Consider the following 8,261-nt stretch of genomic DNA (forward strand, 5'->3'; position numbering starts at 1 on the left):
GATGTAATACATTTTTTTTTCATATACACTATGTAATTATTTGTTTTACTTATAATTTTATAATTTAAATTATCGTGTGTGTGACACGGGCTCTAAAACTAGTAATTATATAAATAATGGGTGGATGTCATGAAATGGTTTGGTTTATTCATAAAGAATTAAACAAATATGTTCAACGTTTTGCCCAATTAACAAACCTTTAAAAAGAGAGAAAACTACGTTTTACCAAAACCATCACTATTTCCCTTATAAAAAAAGCTTGATAAGATCACAATATTTCTACATACTCAAATAAACAAACAAAACATCTCTCTTTCTCTCTCTCACACGGACGCGCGCACACACACATCAGAATCATGGTTTCTGTATCAGAATCCAAACTTCCCGTAATTAACATGGAAGACTTGAAGCCTGGAACGGAATCATGGAACATGACTAGTCATAAAGTGAGACAAGCACTTGAAGAGTATGGTTGTTGCATGGCTATATACGGAGGGTTTTCGCAAGAAGCCAAGAAGGAAGTATATGATGCCTTAAAAACCCTATTTGATCTTCCGGTGGAGACCAAAATGAAGAACACTTCTGATAAGCCTTTCCATGGCTACTTGGGCCCTTTTCATACTCGTCCTCTTTATGAAAGCCTGGGAATTGAGTGTGCTACAAGTTATGATAGTGTTCAAAGCTTTACAAACCTCATGTGGCCATCAGGAAATGAAAATTTCAGGTAATAAACTATGCAAATATAGAACTTTTTGTATTAATAGGTGATTAAGGAAACTACCCATGCTCTTAGGTTATTTTTTAAGTTGTATATTAAAGAAGGTAAGTTGTTTGGGTGGTGGCCTACGAGAAAAAATCTAAGTTACCTAAAGTTGCATCCCTACCGAGCGACTTACGTACTTTCACACAATGTTGTAAAAGTAAGTCTAGAAGGGAATTCAAAAACACCCAAAATGTATGTGATATACCCCCTCTTATATTTGTGGCCATCAAAACTGCGTTTCTAACATTTTCTTAAAAACGGTCGGACTAAAAAAAAAATGATTGGATGTGCTTAAAAATGGTCGGACCGAACGAATAGCTGATAGATGGTTTGATTGTATTGGTTTAAAATTCAGGCGACTAGGATTTGTAAAACGGGTGGACTGACGGTTTTATAGTGGACATTTTGGGTATTTTTGAATTCCTTGGAAATTCTAAATCAACTATTATTACAACTTTTTTCTTTGAACAACTGGTTATATATAATAATCATATATTAACTATGAACTCTTTTTCAGTAAAACTATGCATTCCTATGCAAATTTAGTTTCAAAACTAGACCACATGGTGAGGAAGATGGTATTTGAAAGCTATGGAGTTGAGAAATACTATGAATCGTCCAATGAATCAATGACTCCTCTCTTCAGAGTAATGAAATATAGGCCAGCGAAAGCAGATGAGAGTAACTTGGGTTCTGTGACTCATACAGACAAACACTTCTTGACCATACTTAATCAAAATCAGGTGGATGGATTAGAGGTTCAGATTAAGGATGATGATGAAATGGTGGCAGTTGAGTACCTTCCATTGAAGAAACGTGGATCGACTTACTGGTAGACGATCAACTTTCCTCGGGTATGAGTGTGATATATCACCGATGGTTCTCCGGAATATGAATTCTTCCACCTACAAAACGAGCAGCACCGTGAACTTACCCCTCAGAAAGGGACAGAGGGGTCCTCTTTGGGGTAACCCTCCGGTGTGAGAATAAGATATTGTAGGAGAAGATAATAATAATCTGAAAGTGAGTAAGGACTTAGAATATATTTTTTTGCTTACCTCCCCTTGTGGAGGTGGTGTGGTATTTATAGTGTTAGGGTTTCCAATGATTGGGCTCAGACCCAATTAGGGCCTTTTTGGCCTCCTCCTATTGCTTCGCGCCACGTGTCCTTAGGACACCTGGTGCTTTTTCATTGATTATTCTCCGACCAAGGTATTTCACCTGACCCATGTGCAATCACGTGGTAGCACATGGGTTTTGCTGAGTTGTCCACCCTTCATTGGCAGCTGTCAACATCAGCATATTCTTTATTCCTTAAAGGATACCTTCTGGAAGGTTGTCTGATGAGCACAATCATGGTTGTCCTTATCCTGATTTGGATAAGGACGTGGTTGATTATGTGCATGTGTGATATGCGCCTATCCTGGGGATGCGCGAGGTCTTCTCTTTATTCTCACGCGCAGATGTTTCATGCGCAGATGTGATATGCGCAAGCATATGTAATATGCGTGAGCATATGTGATATGCGCCACGCGCAGATGCGCCACGCGCAGATGTGATATGCGTGAGCATATGATGCGTGAGCATATGTGATACGCGCCACACGCAGATGCGCCACGCGCAGATGTGATATGCGTGAGCATATATGATGCGTGAGCATATGTGACGCGTGAGCATATGTGATATGCGCCACGCGCATAGGTTTTGGCTTTGTGTCTTCATGACATCCTGATTTCAAGCCTCTTGTCTATATCTTGTGGGTTGACCCGCCCCGCTCGATGTTAAGGCGGGTGCATACCTCTTCATCCATCATCCTTTGTTGTCATGGCAACGGATGCATTCATGGTAAAATTGCAATATTATTATTATTATTATTATTATTATTATTATTATTATTCATTTAGATTGGTGATTGCTATTTCCTTTTAGAAGATAATATCTAATATCTGTTTTAAGTTTTAGTTATTTCTGTCATGTCTAATTCTGCTAGTTTCGGATCAACTCCTCATCAGTGTGTCAAGTGAACATAAACATAGTCAAATAGATGAATTGAAAAGTATTCATTGTTTTCTAAAGATGTAGAAAAATGGATTTAGTGACTTTTAGGATGTGCTATTTTGTACAATCAAATTTTGCAACTCTTGGTAATGAGTGACTTAATTTGTTTGTGTTGTAGGCATGGAGTAACGGTAAACTGAGATCACCTCGTCATCGAGTGGTCATGAATGGACAAGAAGATAGGTACTCGATAGCGTTATTCACATTTAAGAACGGGACAGTGGAAATCCCGGAAGAATTTGTAGATGATGAACACCCTCCGAGATTCAAACCATTTGATCATTTCAAGTTTCTTGAATCTTATGCTAAAAATCCAATATACACGGATGAGCGTGCAATCAAATTGTTTTCTGGAGTTTGAAACACATACTGGACAAAAACAAAGATGTCTTCATTTCTAAATAATAAAATATGTTAGTTTTTGCAAACTTGTTTTGGTAATTAATCATTGTTAATTATTTAAAAAATGTGGTCGTTAGAAGTTACTAAGCCCATGCTGATATTTGATAACGTGCGCATGAAGGCGATGGCTTCTGTCTTGGTGTTGACATAAAGATCATTTTTCTGAGATGTGTTGATACGTAGCCACGTAGCCATATCCTCACTCACGTGACATCCATGCAACAACACAACCTTCATGTTCACTAGCATTATGTTTAGTTACAGTTTATTAGATTGGTTTCTTAATTCCACTATGTCCATGTTTTTAGTAGTTCATGCATATTCACGTTTCACTTTGTAAGCCTTATAAAAGGCCTCATAGTTTTGTTAAATGTAAAGAAGAAAATTATCAAAGTAAAATTATATCTTGTTCTCTCTATTTCTTTGGAGTCTAACCCGCTCAAATGATCACTATCTTGGGAGATTAGCCATCTCGAATCAGCTTACTATCATGTGTGTTCTGAAAGTGATCACTGCAACTCGAAACTATATTCGGATAATCAAATAACTAGTTGATAAATGCTATATATTGCTAGAAATATGTAGGTTACTTTAGATTTATTTCATTGAACCGTTAGCGCTTACAGAATTAAAAAATTGAAGTTAAATAATTAAGAACTTGATACGAGAATAGTTTGAGTTCTTAAAACAAATACTTAGATGTACAAATATTTTCACAAGAAAAATCTCTTAAATAGGCAGTGGACAACAATTTTTTGTTCAGTTAAGTGGGCCACGGGAGGAGCTAGATAGTGTGTTGTGAAAGAATCCTATAGAGACGACATGTGTGATTGTAAAGGAACTAGATTATTAGAGTGTGGGTTGCGAAGGACCCAAATTAACATTAACTTACACTAGCAGAAAAGCCCGCGCGTTACGGTAGGGATGCAACGGGAATTTGGTCGCTAGTGGTTCCGTTTGTTATAGTACTGGATAAAGGAGTCGATAATTATTTTCTAGTTTGTTTTTGCAACTGGAGACTTGCCATCTTGAATTTTTCAGTTTTAGCATTATCAATATTTCTGTTTGGAGTACCTGTCAATTTATCAAGCCAGTGAGGAGATGGGAGGCCCTTCTTCCCTCACTTTTGGTTAAACGGGGTCATACGAAATATGAATGGATATCCACATTTGGTTAACGCTAAATCATGTTCAGAATTAGGAAAAGTTACAATTTTGAAATCTACCTTATGTGGAGGGTATAGTAGTGGCATTAACCAAAATTATGTAAAAAGTATTGGTAATCTATAACTTTACTTTAGAGGCAAGATTATACTTAGTAGTGATCCTTACCAATATTAACTGCACAAAGAGATTGATACCATCATAAGCAAGCAAACATGGAAACTTTTATAAAAGGACAAGTCCTATCGTTAGAACAAACAAGGGATAGATATAATATACAAAAATAAATTATTTATAAGAAGTAGCTTAATAAGAAGTAAGTCAACATGTCTATTAACAAGAGTAAAGAATGCATGATAAAGATATATTAAAAATTGCAGAGTTACGCAACTTCATGGAAAGTTATCATGTAACACTACTATGGGATTGTCATTTGTTAAGTTCATCAAAACCTGCAACGAATCTTAATTTCGACTCGGAATCTTAAAACAATTAATGTCATAATTTATTTGGATTGATTTCATATATACCGACCCAAAACTAAAAATATAGTGTATATTTACTTAATTTTGGGGTGTACTATCCAATTATAATTGCCGTATTAATTGTTTATTGGATTACATCGAAACAGAAGGCAAGCGGGCAATAAGCTGAGCCGCTACCCCTTTTTGAATCGCAAAACCCAATCTTTTAAAAACACCATTCTACCCCTTTCCATTATATTTACTTAACAACCATTCTACCCCTTTCCATTATATTTGTTTAGACCCTATTTTTTATTTGTATTTTGATTGACATTGATGATATATTTTTAGAAAACTATTTTTTTTTGAGTTTTTTTCTTTTAAAAGCTATATTAAAATAGGTAAAAAGAATTTAACTAAAAAAAGAAATTGAAGTCAAACATCGACATATATGATATTTTAAAGAGAAAATTCTTAAAATAGTCCATTTTAGAGAGAGAGTTCCCAAAGTAGCTATTTTTTCCTCAAAATCTTTTAGAATTTGGACTGGCAAAACGTTTTGGGAAAAAATAAAAATAAAGAGGGAGCATACCAAATTTCGAAAGAAAGTCAGGTAGGAGACGAGATTTCGGGAAATAATGAAGGTAAAGTTCAAATTATTTTGTAACCTTAGAGCAAAAGTTCAAATTTTTTCAAATATTTTTTATTCAAAAACCCGTCTTGAGAGTCTGTTTTTTTATATTTCCTACCTTTTCCGTCCATATTTTCAAATTCTTGAAAAAAGAGATTTTGAGATCTCGGTTTGAGAGACGCATTTAGGATAAATTTGTTCTTAACAGACGAGATTCTTTTCTTTCTTCCAACCTTCATGCTACACACACTTATATATACATACATATACATGCATATATATATATGTATATATAAATTCCGTATATATATGTGTATAATTCCGTATATATATGTATGTGTGTGTATATATATATTTATGTGTATATAAATTCCGTATATATATATATATATATATATATATGTATGCATATACATACATACATATATACATATATGTATACATACATATACGTATGTATGTATATACAGGCAAAGTATAGAATGAAAACCCACTTGAGTTGTGAAAACCCGTGAAAACCCTATGTAACATCGTTTATTTTTCTTTTCTACATTTAATATATGTTGTAATATTTAATACAAAACATCGAAACATAAAATAAAAATTGTTTTGCTATTTTTTAACATTTTTTACTAATTTTTTATATGTTTTTAGGAAAGAGAAAAGGTTATATTTATGTTAACATTTTTTATTAACTTTAATTGTGGACCACAAGATTTAATCTTTAATTAAAAACATGTGGTTGATAATGGGTTTCTAGAGTTTTCACAACTCAAGTGGGTTTTTATTTTAATCTAACCCTGTATATACATATATATATGTATGTATGTATGTATGTATGTATGTATGTATAAGTGTGTGTGTGTAGCATGAAGGTTGGAAGAAAGAAAAGAATCTCGTATGTTAAGAACAAATTCATCCAAAATGCGTCTCTCAAGACGAGATTTCAAAATATCTTTTTCCAAGAATTTGAAAATATGGACAAGAAAGGTCGGAAACATAAAAAAACAGTTTCTCAAGACGATTTTTTGAATAAAAAAGATTTGAAAAAATTTGAACTTTTGCTCCAAGATTACAAAATAATTTGGACTCTACCTTCATTATTTCCTTAAATCTCGTCTCCTACCTGACTTTCTTTCAAAATTTGGCCTGCTCCCTCTTTATTTTTATCTTTTCCCAAAGCGTCTTGTCAGTCCAAATTCTAAAAGTTTTTGAGGAAAAAAGGGCTAATTTGGAGACTCTCTCTCTAAAATATGCTATTTTAGGAATTTTCCCTTTTTAAAGGTTTAGAAAAATAAAGGTAAAATGGTCATTTATTAAATAAAGTGTTTTTACCTTGACTGCTGCAAGAAGGCAACCAGCTAAAAGACTGAACTTTTCATCATCGTTCACATGTGAACAAGAAGCTTGAGGAGAATCACGGGGTATCGCATTGGTGGAATCTTGTTGACTCATCATCATTAGGTCAAAATCTGACTCTTGACTTCCATCTTCTTCAAATACCGAAGTGCTTTTCTGACACCGTGGCAAGTTCCACCTTTTTTTACCTCCTTTTGTTGATTTGGAAGTTGAATACTTTGGTTGTAGTGAATCGATATCTCCATCAAATGAAAATGGGTCCTCATGCCAAAAGGAACTTTCCTCAAAGTCATGCATACCGTGTTGACTGCTTCCAGCATTTTTACCTACTTTTGTCGATTTGTAAGTTGGAAGATTTCAGTTTTGTCTTTGGCAAACCATTGAACCCGGATCGGATGTTGACAAACCTGCTTATTTTGAAACGAACTTTGACTTTTATTAGAAGTCTTCTAGGATGCATCCTGATCCATACTGCAATTCTCGATTGAAGAACTAATGCATATGATCTCATTGTTGTCTTGTCAACTGCTGGTTAAAAAAATAAGATAAAACAAAGTCAATCAAAAATTGGTTAAATTCAAAATTTATCCTTTTATAAAAATTTTGACCTGTAAACACAATTGTGCATTTTATAAAAATTTTGTGATAAATATAATTACAGAAACTTTATTGTTACAGTAATTTTTACCTGGTCCAGTTTGACTTATTTAACCAGATATTATACAATAAAACAACTGAGTTATTGAAATATTATGTACAAATAATGCATCAATTAGTTTAATAACAGTTTGTAAATACCTTTGTAATCAGCCACAGCAGTCCCATTTGAAAGACCGAATGACGATTCTTTTAATAAGGAAACATCTGGAAACGATAGCAGAAAAAAAAAAGATTAAGAAAACAAAGCAAAATAAGTTAAATTCATTAGATATTAAAAATGAAAAAAGATATGAATAAAGATTAGTAACCGAAAGGATCTTAATGACACTAAGAATTAAGTTTTCTTGAAGACTGAGAAACATGCCGATAATCAAAGTCATCATCTTCTACTCCAAGCAAATGACTCTGCATTATGAAACAATGCATTCCATGTTAACAATATTTTTTTTTACTTATATTCATAATTATGAGCATTACCTGATTATCGGTACTAAGAAATGTAGCATTTTCAAAGATTTTCAAACACTTTAACAAAAGCAACGGGCTTTCTAGATTAACAGTTGCTTTTGACTCGGGTGTCGGAGATGAATGTATTTATTAACCATCCCTGCAGATAATTATGAGATCATACCTCCATAACACCATGGCATTCCCTTATGATATCAATTACAGCATCAAGTCCCCGTGCTCTTTTAGTTTTTCCTTGAAGTTGCCACCCATCTTTCTAATGGTCCCAGTTGTCTCTAAAATAATACAAATAA

General features: G+C 33.8%; 1 protein-coding gene across 1 annotated transcript; it reads left to right on the forward strand.

The window, feature by feature from the left end:
- The first annotated feature begins 322 nt into the window (after positions 1-322).
- On the forward strand, positions 323-3,182 carry LOC143598066 (putative 2-oxoglutarate-dependent dioxygenase AOP1). The gene is made up of 4 exons (XM_077076385.1): positions 323-724; positions 1,281-1,561; positions 2,565-2,608; positions 2,940-3,182. Exons 1-4 carry the CDS (start codon positions 357-359, stop codon positions 3,180-3,182), a joined length of 936 nt encoding a protein of 311 aa, XP_076932500.1. The 5' UTR covers positions 323-356.
- The last annotated feature ends 5,079 nt before the right edge of the window (positions 3,183-8,261 follow it).

This window comes from Bidens hawaiensis, unplaced genomic scaffold (assembly GCF_021521415.1).
Source record: "Bidens hawaiensis isolate Kalapana, Puna unplaced genomic scaffold, B.hawaiensis_p1.1 tig00049609_1, whole genome shotgun sequence".
Taxonomy (NCBI): Eukaryota; Viridiplantae; Streptophyta; class Magnoliopsida; order Asterales; family Asteraceae; genus Bidens; species Bidens hawaiensis.

Excerpts from the sequence above, each read along its gene's own strand:
- LOC143598066 (XM_077076385.1), top strand. The coding sequence starts at position 357 with ATGGTTTCTGTATCAGAATCCAAACTTCCCGTAATTAACATGGAAGAC. Across the intron at positions 725-1,280 it reads TCAGGAAATGAAAATTTCAG|TAAAACTATGCATTCCTATG; the intron begins GTAATAAACTAT and ends ACTCTTTTTCAG. Across the intron at positions 2,609-2,939 it reads TGGCAACGGATGCATTCATG|GCATGGAGTAACGGTAAACT; the intron begins GTAAAATTGCAA and ends TTTGTGTTGTAG.